The 21,030-nt window shown below is 39.4% G+C and overlaps 1 protein-coding gene across 1 annotated transcript in view; it reads right to left on the bottom strand.

Annotated features, from left to right (window-relative positions):
• Positions 1 to 2,388: 2,388 nt before the first annotated feature.
• The window catches only part of LOC108669665, a 51,432-nt gene continuing 32,790 nt past the window's right edge, over positions 2,389 to 21,030 (bottom strand). The window contains exons 17-29 of the mRNA XM_018157062.1: positions 20,269 to 20,427; positions 19,595 to 19,783; positions 18,003 to 18,182; positions 17,166 to 17,315; positions 16,234 to 16,348; positions 15,644 to 15,763; positions 14,623 to 14,903; positions 13,817 to 13,927; positions 13,166 to 13,251; positions 12,616 to 12,820; positions 5,725 to 6,987; positions 4,748 to 4,813; positions 2,389 to 4,391 (exon numbers count right to left, since the gene is read on the bottom strand). Coding sequence (XP_018012551.1) covers positions 3,756 to 4,391; positions 4,748 to 4,813; positions 5,725 to 6,987; positions 12,616 to 12,820; positions 13,166 to 13,251; positions 13,817 to 13,927; positions 14,623 to 14,903; positions 15,644 to 15,763; positions 16,234 to 16,348; positions 17,166 to 17,315; positions 18,003 to 18,182; positions 19,595 to 19,783; positions 20,269 to 20,427 — 3,561 coding nt within the window. The 3' untranslated portion in view covers positions 2,389 to 3,755. The remainder of the gene's footprint in view (positions 4,392 to 4,747; positions 4,814 to 5,724; positions 6,988 to 12,615; positions 12,821 to 13,165; positions 13,252 to 13,816; positions 13,928 to 14,622; positions 14,904 to 15,643; positions 15,764 to 16,233; positions 16,349 to 17,165; positions 17,316 to 18,002; positions 18,183 to 19,594; positions 19,784 to 20,268; positions 20,428 to 21,030) is intronic.

Here is a 21,030-nt window from a genome sequence, read left to right as displayed (position 1 = left end):
TACGGAGCAGGCAATAAGTCCAGCAGCTATCTCAATCAATCGTCAGCTATGGAAAGATCGGGTTCCAAAGGCCGGATCCCTTGTGAATCAAGTCACGAAAAGTTCAAGAATCGGCAACAGGCCATGGGCCTATGTCTTCAACGCCGACACTTCTATTCTATTTGAGATCTCAAAACATGTCATTTAGCCGTTTTTTTTTCAAAACTGACGATACCTAGTTTGAAATCGCTACTAGACTTCCACCAGGTTAGATTTCAAGTCTGACTTCCAGTTTACGCATTTCAAGTCTGAACATATATTTTTCCATAGCTTTATCTCATGGTTGAATCAGTTCTGAGCTGAAGCCATGGTTGAACTAGTTCAAGATCCAGTCAAATGACACGATTTTAGATCTTCTTTGAACAAGGCACGAAAAGTAAAAGAAACGGCGACAGGTCACATCAGGCCTACACTTCAGCGCCGACATCACTATGTTATCTTATGTTATGTAACCATGGCTTTATCTAGTATGTTTTTGAACGCGTTTATACTTGGAGCGTCAACGATGTAACCAGGGAGGCTGTTCAACATGTCGGTGACATGAAGCGAGAAGAAATGTTGTCGCGTGGATGAGTTGCTCAGCAGTTTTTTTTATTGTATAGTCGTGACCCCTGATGCTTGTTCTTTTTTAAAATTCTAGCAATCCTTCTGGGACCTTGTATAAGCCATGAGTATACTTGTATGCTTCAATGAGGTCCCCACGCAGACGTCGATAACTGAGGCTTGGAAGCTTCATAAGCTTTAATCTTTCTTCATATGACTTGCCCTTCGAGCCAAGCCTGGAATTTCCCTTGTAGCGCATCCTAAATATTTGTCTTAGAATATTCAGGGGCAGGAAATTAAAAACTAGCATAAGTATAATATGATGCAGCCGGTTCCGGTTTATGCCTGTTTTCGGGAGGTTTAGCTTGGAAAGCCGTTAGTCCGTGACCTCACGGACGGACGCGAAAATGCGCTGTCACTCACTGCAGTGAGTACTGATCTAATTTTTGATAGTACTGTTCCTGCTCTACAGTCTACAGTCTACACCATGAACGGCTTCGGTTTCCCCGATTCGACTTGAAGTTGGGGACTGGAAATCAGCAAGCCGTGTAAAACATTATTTTCCGTCAAAAGTATCGCTTTTACGAACCAGTTCAGTGTTTGACGGATAAGCGCAAGTATTTTCTCAATTATTTGGAAAATCATCTTGAATATCACTAAATAAATTAACCCAATTACAGAACGCTGGGTATACCGCTGCACTTCTCAGTTTCTCGTGACCTAGCTACCTTGACAACAGTCAGCTTACTTCCAACCAAAACGTATCTCGTATCTCAACCGCCGACTACGAAGGACTTGTACAAAGCCATGCTGATTTTCATCTATCAAGTAGTTCCGTTGCCGATGCTCTAACGCCAGCTCTCTAACAAAATTTTCCATCGCTCTATATAGACTTCAGGTGATGCTAACAGATGCAGTGAATAGTTTTTTGGTTATTAGTTAATGTTTTTCGTTCATTCTTTACGACGGGTACAGCTAACGCATGATTCTATTGCTTGGACAATTTGGCATCTGACATCAAACATCTGAATAAAGTCTAGTGAAGTTCTTCTAGCTGATCAGCAATAGAATCCGTAATGTCAAAAGATGGTGCGAAATTTCAAAACTCGGTACCCTCAAAATGCATATGTATTAAAGTACATCCATGGACTCTTACTCTAGCGCTCCAGTAACTTCCCATACAACCTGTGTGGAAAACACGCTCTAACATAAGTCATTCAACGGGACGAATTCTTGAAAGGTGGGATCAATTCCCTATCGTCATTCAAGTCTGCCTCATAGAATAGAAGTGTCGGCGTTGAAGAAATAGGCCCATGGCCTGTTGCCGATTCTTGTACTTTTCGCGACTTGATTCACAAGGGATCCGGCCTTTGGAACCCGATCATTCCATAGCTGACGATTGATTGAGATAGCTGCTGGACTTATTGCCTGCCTCATGACTACTTTATTTTTTTTACATAGCCATAAAAACACCTTAATTAAGGTTCTTTTTCCGTCGCCCTCCTGTTTGCTTCTAAGCGTTCCTGCACATTATTTACCTTTCAGGACAAAAATAATTTGGAGGCAAACTTTGTACCAAACAAACTGAAATGATTAGCGTCATTTTGAAACCTTCATGTTTTGTTTAAATACGAAAATTCAATAAATGCCATTATGTGACTCTAAATTTTTATTCTAATGTTGAATGCAAGACTTATTTTTCGTTGTTAAATTTCTATTGGCTTTCTTTTGCAAAGAATGAATACGGAAGAGAAATTTAGCTCATATTATTTCACAAATATGCTATAAAATGATGAAAAACGCTGATAAGTTTAGTTATATTTATTGAATGATATCGCAAACAACGAAACAATAATACAAGAACAGACAACGACGTCGAGACTACAACGCGGGAGCTGAAGATGAAACGTCGCTAAAGAGAGCTCTTTAACCGCCAAGAAAAAGAGCTCCCGCCAAGAGAGAGAGAGAGCTCTTTAACCGCCATGAAAATGGTGTATATGTACTGCTAAAAAAACGATGCACTAGAATTGCATGAAAATGATGTCCATGCACTAATAAAGAAAAACAGAAGTTGCACTACACTCATCAAAAAAATGATGTCCATGTACTGAGAAAAATAAAGACGCTGAACTATCCTTGCAGTAAAATTATTTACATGTACTACTAAAAAAGGACGTTGCTATATACTCGCAAGAAAATGATGTACATGTCACTAGTGCTATAGCAGGCGTTGCACTATACTGGCAACATGTTTCGTAATTATTAAGTATTAAACGTAGTTGGCACTTAAAAGGATCTGTACAAATGTTATTTAATTGAAGTATCTCACATGGAAAACGATATGAACACACACACGCTCACACGAGTTGAATACTCAACTTATCAAGCGCAGAAACGCGACAAATCAAAGTCAAGTATGAACCAAATCCATACAAACTATTAATATCAAATAACAATGAAAAATAAGGGCACTAGAACAAGATAACAAATCTTTCAAACTAGGAATACGCGTTGGTAAAAATAATTAACTAGACTACGGGATTCTACTTCTGTAAAAAATCATTCAGTCAAGTTTGTGAGTTAATTATAGTATCTCTTAAAGCACGAATGCTTTAATTGAATAGTTGGGGCAGATGTTAGAACAAAATATGCTAAAAAAATAATACAATATCCTGTCCTGATTCAAAACTGAGCGCCGTACGTCAAAACGCACAGCGTTGACACGCATACCAACAACGGTTTGTACGATGTGTAGTCGCAGGCTATTGAATTCCGGTATTGAACATAAGTCTCATTAAGCAAATTGAAGCTTGATCTTCCGACAATCGTAGAACATGATCACAGTTTAAATTATAGGTAAAAATAATACAATGAAAAAATGTATACCTAAATGCGTAACACCCTGAAGAACGTCAAGTTTTCATATTAAAAACAACTATGAAAACAAAAAGAAACAAAAGTTTGCCACAACATGGAAAACACAAAAAAGTTGATGAATCCGCACAGACCCTGAAAACCACCGCTCAATATAAGAAATTGTAGAAGTTATTTTTTACTTAAATGTAAAGATAAAAATCTAAACTCGGTCCAAAGTAAAAAAAAGCCCTAGTCATGTTAAAAAAATAGGGTTTGACCGCAAATATTACGTCCAAAATACAATGATTCCGTGCTCATTAGATAGCAGTCGGTCCGACTGTTCGTCTTGAGGAAGAACTTTTCCTGACGATTCTCCTGGAGCTCAATTGTGACCGATCGCACGCCACGACCGCAGGTTTGGAACACCTGCCATCTACACCCACCGACACCAGACCGATGGTGATGGTAGGCGAGATGGGTAGACCTGTGATCAAAGCCTTGGTTCTGTGGGGAGACTTGATGAACTGGACCACTTGGCCTCCTACCACCACCTGGAAGCCTGCCACGCAGTCGTGGTCTAGAGGGTTCCATGCGATCACCACGCCATCTTTCCCCACGTGTCGAGTAACTCGGAGATCTTCGGGCTTGGGAATACACCCGCTGCCATCCACTTTACAACTGCTGCTTAGAAGTGCCGGAGGATCTGTCGAGGTTGAGCCAGCCGGTCGCCATTTTGGAGGGGATGAAGGAACCTGCCCTCGCGAGCAAGAAAGAGAATTTGAACGTGCGTTTCTCACGGACGAGTGAGCATCTGATGAGGATTTTTTGTCGAATGTATGAAGTGAATGTTGAGATGGAAGGGATTCGCTATTCGAAGCGGACTCTGCGGCGGTAGGGTCGAGTTCGCCGGCAGCGATGCAGTTCACTCTCGCGCGTGGCGGAGCGACGTCAGTCTGGCGGAGGAAACAGATACGTTTCAACTGACCATTGTTCTCCTTCAATTACGCATATTAATAAAATGATTGATACATGGAAGACAAATATTAATGATTTATTTTTATGAATGGAGATTGAAAATTTGTTTAATGTACATTAGATAAATGTTCAATTAAATAATTCCTCCCCTTTAAATTATAATAGGCTAATTTTGTATACAAACCATTTTTACGTCACAGCCAAGGCAGTACGAGCGCACATTCAATGTTTTATGCTACCGAGAAGCTCGAGTAAACATGGTATGTTTCCAGCAAACTGCATTATTTACAAAACTTATTATTGCATTTTTTATTAAAAAACTATTGCAACTCACGAGCATCCTTCTTATACATCGAGCATCTGATACGGCATTGGGCTTGTGTGTGACGTGAGAGGGAACCTGCGAATTTCATGAAAACACACGATTAGCATAAATTGAATTTTTGATTAAATACAAAAACCAAATTTAATCAAAGTATTAATTTGTTCGTTGATAAATGCAATTTGAAGGAACTAAATACTGCTCAAGTAAAATAAGTTGCCAAACCACGCTATGTTTTCTACATATGTGCATGATATGAAACTAAAAAAATAAACTATGACAGGAAGATGAAGTTTACAATAAAAAAGTAAATGCAATAATTCATAGAGCATACAATGAATCTCTATTTAAAAATTTCACATTTAGTTTAGACAATGGTGCATTGCAGAAATCCGAGTTTACATCTTCGTTGATCGAAAAAAATACGGAAATTTGCAAAGAAACAGAACTTGATATTTGCGATGAACCAGATGGAATCTTAGCAATTTGAAAGATCAATAAGAAATTCAACGAGAAATTATCCAAAGGCTGAGCAAATGAACAGAATTAAAGCTAACAAATATTACATCATGAATAAATAAATAAAAATTGTGAAATACCAGAAGTTAAACAAATAGCGTAAAAATGCACAAAGGGCTGAAGAGCATTCGAGGGATAAGAATTGAAAGCTCATCATTTCCAACAACAGAAAAAAATGAAGGACCTACGACAAAAATTAAGAACTACAGTACAATTATGTGTAAAATTATGGCCAAAATTGTATTGATTAAATATCAATTTATTTTAGGTTGCTCAGAAAACAATGGTTTTCCCGATGGCACCATGGTCATTGATGAACTCGAATGTTTTTTTAATAATTATAAATTTAATCGAAAAAAATATAAATACTAGTGCTATTTTGAAAAAGACTTAATATACATACTATATGAGAATTAAAGTGCTAAAAATGGAAAAATGTGATATACAAACGACAGAACGACAGAAGGAACCTTGGAGCAACGGCCGCTGGCATCACAGGACGTCGCAGGATGTCCCCTTTTTGACCATGCAATGCCACCTCGCGCTGTGCTTGCTGGCTTGCAAGCTAAACCAGATGGTGCAAGAGAGAGTTTCGGTGCTGGGATAGATGGTGCATGGCTTACTTTCTGACGTATAGAAGATTGTGATAGGGATACGGTGGGGCACGAAGACTGTGCTGAGGATACAGTGAAGCATGAAGGCTGTGGGAGGGATACGGTGGAGCATGAAGACTGTGAGAGGGATACGGTGGAGCATGAAGACTGTGCTAAGGATACGGTGGTGCATGAAGACTGTGATTGGGATACTTCAGAGCTCGAAGACTGTGCTAAGGATACGGTGGTGCATGAAGACTGTGATTGAGATACTTCTGAGCACGAAGACTGTGCAGAAGAAACGTTACAGGGTGGATATGATTGGATATTAGGTACTTTCTTTTCTGTCGGTAAAGGCGACACTTTCTTCCCAACAGAAGTGTTTGCCGTTGGTGAGTTGTGCACACTAATAGAAGGTGTCAGAACATCAGTAGAGTTTGGGGCGCAAGTTATGGTGGTTCGAGCGGTGGGTCGAGGAATGAACGACTGTCTTGCTGGGCCTATCCTACGGAAGCAAGTTTGTGTTGTTTGGGTATACATATGAATAGAAGGTATTGGAGGTACTGGGTGAAGCGGTTCTTTAACCTGAGGAACTTCGTCTCGGTCTGTGTGCACTCGTATTACGATACTGCTACCTTCTTCATTTTCAAAAATTTCAGACGTAACTTCTGTGTTAAAGTTGCAGTACGGTTCTTGGATAACTTTATGGCTATCCTGCGCGAATACGTTTCCGTTTAGGGCTTGGTTCACGGAACACGAAACTGATTTAACTCCTTCAAAAGCCGGACTTGATGAAACATCCGCAACGAAGTCATTATTAATCTTTGAATTCTGATCATTTAAAGAGGGATCATTATCTTGAGGCGATTTCACAGCACATACGACAGGTTCAACAATTTCTGATTCAATTATATCAAGTTCACATCGCGGTATTAGATCGAGCGTCCGGACATCACTGAATTGTTCAGACACTTGAACAGGAAAATGTGAGGTGTGTTCTGATGTGGTTTGTGTCTCTTGATGAGTCATTATAGGGCGAAGGAAATCCCGCTCGACAGTTTGAGAGCATTTATCGAGCAGTAGTTCTCCATTCACTGAGAGAAGAGACTCTCTGATGAGCATCAGAGAACCAAAGACCATCTGTGAGTGAAGAGAAACCGGTTGTGCGGTAGACATTTTCTATGCAGGTTTAGGCAAACGTTCCGAACTATCACACTACACACGTGGGTCCATCATATATATAATTCGATAATTTAAGGAAGAAGATGTAGAGAAATTCGTGACTGGGTGGTAAATAGAGAAAGTTTTACTGGACAAATAAAATTCATAATCAAATTCTCGTCGTGAATATCTAACAAGGTAATATAATCGATATAATATAAATAGAATGAATACTTCCTCAGTTATACTTCATTAGTTGAGAAAATAAAAAAAATAACGAACTATTTCCATATATATTTTAAAATTTATAGATTTTGATTTCGCAATAAACTGAGAAATGTAAAATATATTCAAAAAATATTGGTAAAGCGAATTGTTTATTGGGTTTCAGTAATTAATGTTAATGTTATTGATAGAAATATATCAGCGGAATTAGTGTGGTAAGTGAATGCGGTATCAACAAAGTTCGCCCTCTACCACAATGACAAACAAGCATGAGTGAAAGGCATGCTTTAGCTAGATGTATATAATCTCCCAGTATGACTTCATTAACGTGCAAAACAAATGAAAACATCCCAAGAACATGAAGAAAGCGTTTTTAAATTTGTAAAGATATTATTGTTACGGACCAGTTGTGTTATTACGAGGTCCACACCGTACCTTCGATTAGCGGGATCACCAGCATGCACGCTACACAAGTAATCACCAACATCAATAACAAATGAAATATCATTACAATGATCCTGCTGAACATCCCCAATGATAGTGCCGCAGCAACACTCCCAATGATAGTGCTGTAGGTGTACGATCACAAAGCACTCGAAACGGTACATTGAGACCCCATATTAAAGAAAAGTTCGACTGGGAATCTGCAATCTTAAGACACACGGGAAGGAGCATAACATTTGTCTCATTGTTTCAATGTACACCATATTTATTGAGTCATTCCTTAGCACTACTTAACACCACACTTAATGGGCCACTACTTATTACTACTTAACACCACACTTATTGAGCGACTACTTAACACCACACTTAATGAGCCAGCAATATCTAGTTAACAAGCCGACAAAGCAGATGAATGAGAACCAACTGAGCAGATGATAGATAATACACTTAATCAATTAATCATGCATTGTATGATCGTGCTGCACTCCAATATACCCTCATGCCAGTTAACTCGTCCAGTAATAATGTTTCAAGACTGATGTTCAACGCGAGGTTGATTCAGCGAATAAAAAAATTAAACGTGATATTTGGTTTGTATACAGTATATTTGTCACCGAATGTATCCTTACATAAGCGTCTACAGCGACATTTCAGTCGTGAAATTACAGCTCATACATTCAGTCTTTGATTAGTTTTTGTGCATTATCGAGTGTGAATCAAACGTACGACAATCTGGAATCATATACTCGTATACATACATATAACGATTTGGTCCGTTTGTAATGCCATGACAATTGAATTCAAACGAAATCATGCACCTTCAAGCTGAACACCGATATTAAGATTGTAATAGAAACCTACGATCACCGTAGAAGCTTTGAGGCTATTGCATCCCAGACATGTAAAATGTGCGTAATTTTGTATAATATGTGAAATTCAAACGAAAAGGTGCGTACAATTGAGAGCGCCAAGCGGTGGCTACGTAGGAAGGCGAAGGTTTCGACTGGAGGGCTTGAGGGCCTTCAGCGGGTGCCATGTTTTGGACTTGACGAGATGGCGCAGTGTCCCCTACAAGGCAAGGGATACTGAGATGTTTCAGTGTTGCCTCAAAATGCAAGGCAAAGGACACTGAATTGCCTCAGTGTTACCTAAGGTGCAAGTCAGGAGATGGTGATATGCCGCAGTGTCCAATAAGATTCGAGGTTAAAGAAATGATGTAGGTGCAGTATTGCCTAAAAGGCAAGGCAAAAGACACTGAAATGCCGCAGTGTCTCCTAAAGTGCAAGGAAAGGAGTACAAAAATGACACAGTGTCTCCTAAAGTGCAAGGAAAGAAGTACAAAAATGACACAGTGTCCCCTAAAATGCAAAGAAAGGGATACTGAGAGGCTGCAGTGACCCCTATAGAGCAAAGAGTGGTGCAAAAATGCCGCAGTTCCTCCTTATGTGCAAAGAAAAGGGTTCAAAAACCCTGCAGTGTCCACTAGAGAGCAAGGAAATGGCACAAAAATTGCCGCAGTGTCTCCTAAAGTTCAAGGCAACAGATATACAACAGCGGAAACACAGGAAGATTTTTCTAGGAAATGACTAATTAACAATTTTTGTGAGTCGTGGGCACATGAAATATAATATTTTTTCCAAACTGTCAGCAAATATTCCATGTTATTGTCGGCATCTGCAACGAACGGTCGCTCCCAGGAACCCCCCTGTAGTTTTTGCACTGTCAGTCAATTGCGTAGGATAAGGGAATCATAAAAAAGCACTAAATCAACAAGAGCGAACAACAGCACTAAATCAGAAAGAGCAAACAACAGCACTAAAACAACAAAGGCTAACAACAGCATTAAATCAACAAGGGCAAACAACAGCACTAAATAAACAAGGGCAAACAAGAGCACTAAATCAACAAGGGCAAACAACAGCAATAAATCAACAAGGTACAACAGCACTAAATCAACAGGGCAAACAACAGCAATAAATCAACAAGGACAAACAACAGCACTAAATCAACAAGGGCAAACAACAGCACTAAATCAACAACAGACTTTCGTCACAGAATACGAACCTAGGCCAGCGTCGGCCGGCCTTCACTCACGTCTGCAATAGCGTACACAATTCATCAAAGACTCGTTACTCGGCGGTCCGTATATGTGTAACATCTAATATATTTTCTTAATGAGTTTTTTTTTCTAAGTTAACAGGGCGTAAACAATTATTTCATCGATATAAAAAAATCAAACCCTTAATAAGAATCGTGTTATCAAAATCTCATTTCGAAAACGGCGATGTGAGGTAATCGGAAATATATTTTTCAAAGTTTTGTAGGATTTTTTAGAAATTTGACCTCATCGTGCGCTATATATGGTACACGGTTATATATACCTGTCTCAACTTACATCGTACGTCACGAGTAGGTTGATGTTATAACACTACGATGATTAGTAGCGCTTGGTTCGTTAGGTGGAATAAGCGAACTATAAAAAACTATGTAAGATTTAAATTAAATGAAAAAATATATGTCCGAGAGTACCTCGGACATATACATAATTTCATATTCATTTGCATTTCAACGTAATAACCTTAATTTTTCAGTCTTTAGTTCTATTTTAGAATGTAAAATTACTCAGATTGCATCAAATTGAAGTTCGATAATCCCTAATATATGATGGCTTCGCTAGAGTAGTTTCAATCATTCAGTCTACGAGCTATACATTGAGCTGGTCTTTGTTTATCTATATCAATTTTATCAATGCTTAATCAGCATCTCTTTACGCGCACACTTTTTGGTTTATCGAATGTGTTATACACTCTACAATTCCCTGAAACATGAAATATTTCACAACCTGTCAGAGGTGGATAGATATTCTCTTCCGATGAACCATAAATGATTCATCATTTCTTCATCTGAATTACCAACTTTTTGTAATCTTTGTTACTGGCTTACATAATTTGGTGAGTATAGAGAACTGTGAAGACGTAATTCTCACCCAAATTCAATATTTTGACCTCTATTTATTTCACAATCCATATATGTCATGTCCATACAAAAATGAATGTCCTATTTTTTGGATGTAATTCAACATATCACTGATTTATGGTCAAACACGGTTGAAAAAACAGTTATATTATTTTATTTTGAGTGATAGTGCGTAAATACACATGGCACACATTGTACAGAAGAATAAATCTCTTTCTCCCCACATCATCTACCACAATTGACGCGCATTTCCGTGGCCACATATGGCGCATGATGTGCAGAATGATGGTAGTTCTCCCTGTCCACATTGTATACCACATTTGTGCTACGGTTTATATTGTAAAAAATTGCGAAAAGTAATTATACTTTCGCAGGTCAGAACCGAGATTAGTGTTCGTGATGCCGACGAAATTCGTGTGCCGTGCTGAGCATTGATTGGTTTAATCGTACAAAAATGGAACTGCACACACCATATTTGTGCCACGGTTTCTATTTAATTTATTTATTCGTACAAAAATGGAACTGCAGACAACTTCTCTTTTCGCAGTGTTGCTGCTAACTGACGAGACGCATGTTTGGATAAGATGCAGGTAGCGTAAATGGGCTAACATCAGAGATGAGGTCAAAGTGTTGAATGTAAAAGTTCAAGACATGCGAGTTCTGTATAAGATATAGGCTATCAAGGTCCATACATTTACCACCAAACACGTATTAAAGGTACAATTTTTTTTCAGCGGAATTGCTACCATGAATATCATGAACCCTGTACACTGTTAGAAAAAATTACCGTTAACGGTATTACCGGCGTTTCAGTGGCCGGTCGGCACGTGAAAAAAACACCGTTTCGCCGTTTCTACTCTAATTTAACACTAGAAATCCGTAAAACATCTGATAAAAACGGTAAAACAGTTTATTTTCACGGGGCGACCGGCCACTAGAACGCCAATGGGACCGTTTTTTCACCGTTTTTTCTAACAGTGTAAAGAACATAGCACTCCGCAACAGACAGGACATAAGACGAGTAAAATGAATAAAACTACAAAGAAATGCGAAAATTAATGCAACAAACCATATTTACAACAGCCTAACAGATAGAAGTAACAAATAAATTTACGAGACAGACTAAAGAAGTTTACGAAAGAGTACAGTAGCGATTGTAATTACACTTAGTTTTAATAATTGCTTGTTAAAAAAATAAAAATCTCCTGTTAACAGACGATGGATAATTCGAAAAGAACCAACAGGAAAAAAAGTTACATCAACAAAACTGAGTAAGTATATAGCTGATCCCATAATTAGATAACCACATACACAAACAATTCAAATATAAAAAACGTATTAATCCTGAAAAATGTCCTCATAATACCTCTCCTGACTTGAATAAAAGTTTAAACTGAACCAAATATAACGTTGTTAGCTCTGTGTGAAATCTAACCGGTTGTTAGAGCAGGAAATGGCCAATGGGAAGGAGGAAGTCCATTTGTTATTCTATTTGAACGAGAAATGTAAATGACAATGGTTATTCCGGGTAGAGAGTTCCACTAACAATAGCGAAGAAATCTATAAAATATTTCAATGTACATTTGTATAATATATTTTAGAGGTTCTAGGTACTACCTATAATTGAACGAAATAAAAATGAAGAGACCTAATGTTCATGAATGTTCAAGCTGAATGTAACTTCGTTTCAGTGATCTGACCCCAAGTGTTTTACTTCCTTAATTTACAAACATAATTTTTGCAATATATTGAATGCAAACAAAATTTTTGTAATATATTGAATACAAACAAAAATTTTATTATTGCAATAACAAAAATAAATGCACAAATGTCATTTTTGAATTAAAATAATTTTAATTGTTAAATAAAGAATGACCATAAAACGCGTTTTCATGTCCTCAATAAAAATACGTTTTCGAACGTCTAGTTGAACAATTCATAACGCAAGACAAGTTTTCTCACCTCATGTGGCCGCATCATGGCGTCACACACAGACTCGACGTCGTAATCGACGATCTCGTCATCATCGTCGTCGGGCGCGACGTTACTCGCAACGTCGCCGTTCGTTATGCCGAGTTTCTGCAGCATCGTCTTACGTTGTCGACGCAACGCTGCGTTGTCGTCTATCTGACGTAACTGCTTCACCGCCACACTCATGTTCGACGTTCTGGGATATAAAAACGTTTTTCGTGGTGTTATTTTAGCATAAAAAGTGTCCGTTAATAACTAGAAGTATCACTTCTCACTATAAGTGTCCTTTCTCACAAGTATCCGCCTTATAAGTGTCCCCCTCACAAGTATCGTCTCTCACAAGTGTCCCCCTCACAAGTGACCCATTAACAAGTACCCCCCTCGCAAGTGTCCCCCTCACAAGTGTTCCCCTCACAAGTGTTCCCTCACAAGTACCCCCCTCACAAGTATCCCCCTCACAAGTGTCCCCCTCACAAGTGTCCCCTCACAAGTGTCCCCCTCACAAGTCTCCCCCTCACAAGTGTCCCTCACAAGCACCCACCTGAGCACGGCGCGTATCTGCATGACGAGCGTGGCGATGATGCGGTCCTTGAGGCGCCCGCGCGCCACCACAGCGTCCACGCGCTCCTGAGGTGGACGAAATGTCTTGGATGAAATATTGGATGAAATTAAATGTTTTGGATGAAATAATGTGTGGATAAAATTAAATGTGTAAAATTAAATGTGTGGATAAAATTAAATGTGTAAATATTCGGAACGGAAAGAGTTCGATGAACGGAAAGTGTTTGCAAAATGCGTTGAATGAAAAGCGCTAAGGCAAATGTGATGCGTGCATCATCTATCACATTAGAGAAGTGGAACTTTTTTAAAGCAAGTATTCGTGACGCTTATGTAAGCTAAACTCTAAATATTTTCTTAGTTTCGTCAACATGTAAAGTGTCTTCTATGTATTGATTGTACCACAAGTCACGCTGATCTCTTCGTAGAATTCATTGAACGAAAAACTAAATAGGTAAATAAAAATATAAATGAATAAATAGATAGATGAATAGAAAAAATATATAAATAAAGTACCACACGTAACGATAATCTCATTTTAGAATTAATTGAACTAAAAACTAAATAGGTAAATAAGAATATAAATAAATAGATAAATGAATAGATTAAATATATAAATAAATAATTAATTTACCTTAAACGAGGACTGTAGTTCGGTATTGTTGGCCTCGTTGGCCTCCAGGCTGCGTAGGAGCTGCTGCTGGAGCTCTGTCAGGGCGCGTCGCACCAACGCCAACTCCGCGTCCTGAGGAAACATGTATCCATTTGCATATTTAATATCCATTATATAAATATTTCGAAATCCATCATATCTAGAGTCTCCAACTAAACTATTCTCGGATATTTAATATCCATTATATAACTACTACAAAATCCATCATATCTCGAATCTCCAACTAAACCATTCTCATACAGCAAGGCGATAAATTAGCATTTATAATATTAAGATAGGGGCAAACAGCTGCATGTGATGTTGTTAATGGCTGTATTTAATTAGAAACATTGTTATGAAACATCACTTTAATTAGAAACATCACTAAACATTTAATTAGAAACATCACTCACTGAGGTCTCCCAACCAACACCAATAATATATTTAGTTTGTTCCGTACACTAGAACTGTTCATTGCAGTGATGAGTTGAACACTCACTCCAATAATGAGAACCTGATTATACTCTTTCTAATGAGGCCCTCACTACCCTCACCTTACTAAGGGCCCTCACAACCCTCACCTTGCTAAGGCCCTCACTACCCTCACCTTACTAAGGCCCTCACTACCCTCACCTTACTAAGGGCCCTCACTACCCTCACCTTACTAAGGGCAAGTTGCTGCGTGTGCTGCAGCCCTCACTACCCTCACCTTACTAAGGCCCTCACTACCCTCACCTTACTAAGGGCCCTCACTACCCTCACCTTACTAAGGCCCTCACTACCCTCACCTTACTAAGGGCAAGTTGCTGCGTGTGCTGCAGCTTGTTGCTCAGCTCGGTCGCCTCTCCATCAGCGATCCTGAGCTCTTCTTCCTTCCTGCTCACCGAGTCCTCCAGCTCCCTGACCTTCTCCTCCAGCTCCTCCAGGATGGTGGAGCCTCCTCCTTGCTTCCTGCTCCTCAGCGAGCTCCTAAGGCTCGAGCTGAACTCTGCTCTCTTCAGCTTGCGCTTCCGTCGAGGAGCTGGCACAGGACCAGGGTTCTCAGAACCAGGCGGGGTTGCGATGCACGCTTTAGAATAAAAAATATAACTCAGTACTCACTGCAGTGAGTGACAGAGAGCGCATTTTCTCGTCGACGAAAACTTGAGGTCACGGACAGACGGACAGACAGACAGACAGACAGACGGACAGACAGACAGACGGACATGGCGAGCACAATAGTGCATTTTTTCTATAAATGAGAAAATGGGCTAAAAATATAATATTAATATAAATAAACAGGCTCCATAGTTATGATACAATATCAATAAATAGGCTTCATGGTTGAGATATGATGCAATATCAATAAATATGCTTCATGGTTGAGATATGATGCAATATCAATAAATATGCTTCATGGTTGAGATATGATACTATATAAATAAATACGCTTCATGGTTGAGATGTGATGCAATATCAATAAATACGCTTCATGGTTGAGATGTGATACTATATAAATAAATACGCTTCATGGTTGAGATGTGATACTATATAAATAAATACGCTTCATGGTTGAAACATAAAACGAAATAAATCCAGTAAACATTTATACATTATTAATTAACACTGTCAATGAAAGTTTCCTTTCACCCTCTCAGTTCATGGTTGCTGATCACACAAAGGAATAAACGATAAAAAACGCCTGCTACTACGGAAATAAATAATTATATTAGCATAGTAAAGAATAGTATATAAAGTGAATAGTTAAATAATGCAAAGCTAATAATTTCGGCAACAATTAAAGGATAGTGCACTAAATAAATAACAAACCTTCATCAGGAACCAGTTCCTGGTTCGGCAAAGTACACGTGGAGACGTCAGGTTCACACGCGACGGCCGCGCACGTCTCTGGTTCGCCGTCAGTGGTTCGCTCTATGTTCCCTCCATCGTCTGACGAAGAGCACTTCAATTATAACACATATTGTTCTGACCAAACATTTAAATAATTGTCTCGAATATTCCTTGGATAATTGATTCAGCGGGTCAATTTCATCACTGAAGCTTACAAAACATTTAACGAAAATATTCAAAATATGAGACCATATTAAAAAACTTAGCCAATATTCAAAACATGATCCAATATTCACAACAAGGGCCAATATTCAAAACATGATCCAATATTCAAAACATGAGCCAATATTCAAAAACTGAGCCAATATTCGCAACATGAGCCAATATTCAAAAACATGAGCCAATATTCAACAAAACATGTGCAATATTCAAAAACTGAGCCAATATTCAAAACATGAGCCAATATTCGCAACATGGGACAATATTCAAAACATGAGCCAATATCCACAACATTATTCGTCACAATTAATAAATAAGAACACAAAAGACACGACGTGCATCGATCAGACCTTCGTCATCAGAGTCGTCGTCGTTGTTGCCGTTCAGGAGATCGCTGAGCGCGTCCACCTGCGCCCGCAGCTCGCGCACCACTGCGCCGTGCAGCTGCGCGCACTCCGCGCACACCTGGCGTGTTCAGGCGTGTTTAAACGTGTTGAGACGTGTTCAGACGTGTTGAGACGTGTTCAGGAGTGTGCAGGCGTGTTCAGACGTGTTTAGGAGTGTTCAGACGTGTTCAGACGTGTTAAGACGCGTACAGGAGTGTTCAGACGTGTTCAGGAGTGTTCAGACGTGTTCAGGAGTGTTCAGACGTGTTCAGGAGTGTTCAGACGTGTTCAGGAGTGTTCAGACGTGTTCAGGAGTGTTCAGGAGTGTTCAGACGTGTTCAGACGTGTTCAGGAGTGTTCAGACGTGTTCCGGAGTGTTCAAACGTGTTCAGGAGTGTTCAGACGTGTTCAGGAGTGTTCAGACGTGTTAAGACGCGTACAGGAGTGCACAGACGTGTTAAGACGTGTTCAGGAGTGTTCAGACGTGTTCAGGAGTGTTCAGACGTGTTAAGAATAGTGCAGATGTGTTAAGTAGTGTTCACGAGTGTGCAGACGTAAATATATTGATTGGGCCAGTATTATTTTACAATTTATTAGAATATGATGACAATGATTCCGTAACATACTCATGGTAAATTTTTTGAAAACTTACACATATTACTCATTTAAACACTTGCTGTGTAAATTCTTTCACTTTTATTTGTTGTAATTCAGAATTTACACAGCAAATGTACTGGCATTCACCCAAAAAATATCCAAATTAATCCCAACAACATGTTATGTGTTTTATATATTTACAATATTTTTTTTATTTAGTGTTATTATGTTTTTGTTATATCTTTTATATTATTTGAATGATTTTATATATCAATAACAAAAAAACTCGTATTACTCACGGTGAGTTTGGCGAGCAGGCGATAAGTCGCCCTGATGGCAGGCTCGACAGGCGAGGAGGCGAGCAGGTCCAGCTCGCGCGCTGCATGCAGCTGAGTCAGCTCACACAGCTGACCTTCCGTCTCCTCCAGGCGACACTCGCGCTGACTCGCCTGCAGCAATCACACAAACTTATACACACGCTGACCACACGTAAGTTTGTACGGAATATACAAGCTAGGACTTGAATATTTTAGCTTGTATATCTGTGTAAACTACTAACTTGTATATTCTGTGTAAACTCACGCTGACAACACGTAAGTTTGTACGGAATATACAAGCTAGGACTTGTATATTTTAGCTTGTATTTCTGTGTAAACTACAAGCTTGTATATTCTGTGTAAACTTACGCTGACCACACGTAAGTTTACACAGAATATACAAGCTAGGACTTGAATATTTTAGCTTGTATTTTAGTGTAAACTACTAGCTTGTATAATCTGTGTAAACTTACGCTGACAACACGTAAGTTTGTACAGAATATACAAGCTAGGACTCTTAAAATTTAGTAGTCAAAAAGTTAATTTAATTTAACTAATTTCATTAAATAATTTACAATTAATTTAATTAAATTACTTAATTTAACTTAATTAATTGGTTTTTAAATAATTAAATAAAATTAATTACTTTAATATAATTAATTTTTAATTATATATTTTCTTAACTTCATTTAATCGCTATTTTAATTTTGTAAAATATCAATACCTGTAGTAAAATATTAAAATATTAATATTATTAATACTAAATATTATTACCTTATTTAGACGATTTTATAAATTAATTAGTAAATATTAACTGACCTGCAGGTTGAGGGCGAGCAGGTCGCTCTCGTGTCTGCGTTTGCGCTCGTCCAGCGCGCGCTCGAGCGCCTCTTTGAGCGCCTCAGCGGCGGCCAGGCGCTCACGCAGGCCGCAGTTCAGCGCCTCGGCGTCCGTCAGCGCCGCCTGCGCCTGCCGCAGCTGAGCGCGCGTGCGCGACACCTGCGCATACGTTGACGTTACGACAGGTATTAGACGTTGAATAGACGTTGAGAAAGCGTTTAAGCGTTGAATAGACGTTGAGTAAGCGTTTAAGGGGACCGTCACCCTCTTTTGAAAACTTTTTCATTTACGAACGGATCGTTTTGAAACTTGATACACATATGTAAAAGAGAAATCTAAGAACTTTTTGTTCATGTCAATTTTTCGAAAAAATGAAAGAAAACGTGAAATTCATAGAAAACGACGAAAAAGGGGGTACTTTAAAAATCTACCTCCTCCTACAAATATCGTGCTACACCATCGAGACACGTATCATTTGATTTGTAACGATCATATCTAAAATCCATCCGATCAATTTTTTTAATTTTCGGGAGGAGGAGGGATTTTCAAAAATTTTCCCAAAAATTTTAGATTTTCCCCCCTCCGCCCTCCCTTTTTGCAAAATATAATCCAAACTATAACGAAATAAAAAAAAAATACTTAAAAAAACTTTTTAAAAAAACACGTTTTTCTTGTGGACTAGAAAGTAGAAAATAAATTATGGTTCGCCCCAAAAAAACGTGTGTCGGGCAGATTTTTAAATTTTGAAAATTTGATGGTGAACGTACAGCCCGACCCACGTTTTTTTGATCGGATGATTTCTAGAGATTTTATTTACAAATCGAATGGCATATGTCTCATCGCTGCAGCTTCAAAATTCTAGGAGGAGATAGGTTTTCCGTAACAATAAGTATGAATGTTCAGGAGAGCGCGACAAAGTCTCGCGCGCATCGCAATAGGCACTCAATGTAGCAAGGATACAAAACTAAACGTTACTGGAGCTTTATTCCACTAAAGGATGATGGGAACGACTGCATGCACACTTCCTCATACGACGCCAGGCGGGTAACTAAGGTGCACCTCAAGCAGACTCTATTTAAAGTGCTCGGCAGCTAATTTCCTCCTATTCTAGTTGTTAAAGAATTCCCTTACCCCCCTCCCTTTCATGATCTGTCGTGAACTCATAAATCAACGTACAGAGATGGTTTTGGTACTGTTGGATAGGTCAGAATGTCAGCTTTAAGATGAGACTAAAAACTGGAAAAGCCAAAATCCAAAATTTTAGGGTAGACGCTCCCCTTAAACGTTGAATAGACGTTGAGTAACCGTTGAAACGTTTAATTTACGTCAATTAAACGTTTTTCGAATGTGATTTGCCTGGCAGATACTGAGACGCATGGTCTCGTACTGTGACACAGTATTGTGACACATACACTGTATTGATTCAAGTTACACTGTATAATGACACTGTATTGCTACAAGTTACACTGTATTGTGATGCACACACTGTATTGATACTAGTTACACTGTATTGGGACACTGTATAGCTACAAGTTACACGTTACACTGTATTACGCTACACTGAAGCTGACCTCAGCTCGGTTGTTGGTCTCGTCAGCGCTGGAGCAGCTGAGTTCCCTCCTGACCTCGACGAGCTGACATTTGACCTCCTCGAGCTGACGCTTCAGCGCGACCTCCGTCGCACGAGCCTCGCTCGCGTCAGCCGCTGAGGTCTCGAGCTGACTTCTCAGCGCTGACACCTCCTCCTCCAGCGCTGACAACTGCATTTAAACAGCATTTTTAATAGTTCATTGAAAAAAACATTTTTATAAATTCATTTTTAAAATTTCATTTAAATTTTTGGATAATTCATAAATTCATAATTCGGCGGAAATAATTCGCTTGTTAATTTGAATAGGTCTTTTCAGAAATACTTTTTTTAGTATATGGTAACATACAATATTAAAAAATATAAATAATCTACCGTACCAAACATATAAAAATATATCTCAGTACTCACTGCAGTGAGTTACAGAGAGCGCATTTTCTCGTCACCGAAAACGTGAAGTCACGGACGGAAAAACAGACGAACAGACAGACAGACGGACAGACAGACGGACAGACAGACGGACAGACAGACGGACATGGCGAATGGCGTTCACAATGGCGCCTTGTTTACCATAAATGAGAAAATTCGCTAGAAACAGGAAAATGTTATAAAATATAGGCTTCATTTCAAGGAGCGTTCTAAGGCGACTTAACTGACCTGTTCCTTGAACTTCCTCTCCTTAAGGACCCAGGAGGCGCAGGAGCGGTCTAAGGACTCCCTCAAGGACTGCTCGGACGCCTCGAGCTCCTCGACGCGCGCCTTTAGGAGCCGCTGCGTCTGCTGCAGGTCCACCGTGCGCCGTACGCCTTCGTGCGCCTGGTGGTGGGTTAGATGTGTCATGATACGTCGTGGTGTGCCATACATGTCATGATGTGTTGTTTGTGCCATACATGTCATGTGTCATAATGTGTCATGATGCGTAGCATGCGTCGTGATCTGTCATTGGGGTCATGGTTTGCCATTTGTATCCTTGTGACATCATATGTGTCGTGATGTGCCATATGTGCCGTGGCGAGTCGCATGTTTCCTGGTTTGCCATTTGTGTCATGGTCTGTCGTTTGTGTCATAGTGTGTCGTATGTGACATGGTGTGCCATATGTCATGGATTGCGGATTGCGCCACATATCGCGGCGCAGGTCAATTAATTACCACTAATACTGTTCCCTGTTACAGGTGCCGTTACCTGTTACAGGTGCCGTTACCTGTTACAGGTGCCGTTACCTGCTACAGGTGCCGTTACCTGTTACATGTGCCGTTACCTGTTACATGTGCCGTTACCTGTTACAGGTGCCGTTACCTGTTACATGTGCCGTTACCTGTTACAGGTGCCGTTACCTGTTACAGGTGCCGTTACCTGTTACATGTGCCGTTACCTGTTACATGTGCCGTTACCTGTTACAGGTGCCGTTACCTGTTACA

This window comes from Hyalella azteca, unplaced genomic scaffold (genome assembly GCF_000764305.2).
Source record: "Hyalella azteca isolate HAZT.00-mixed unplaced genomic scaffold, Hazt_2.0.2 contig546, whole genome shotgun sequence".
Classification (NCBI taxonomy): domain Eukaryota; kingdom Metazoa; phylum Arthropoda; class Malacostraca; order Amphipoda; family Hyalellidae; genus Hyalella; species Hyalella azteca.
Note: the sequence above shows the minus strand (reverse complement) of the source record. Positions and strands in the feature narration are given on the sequence as shown.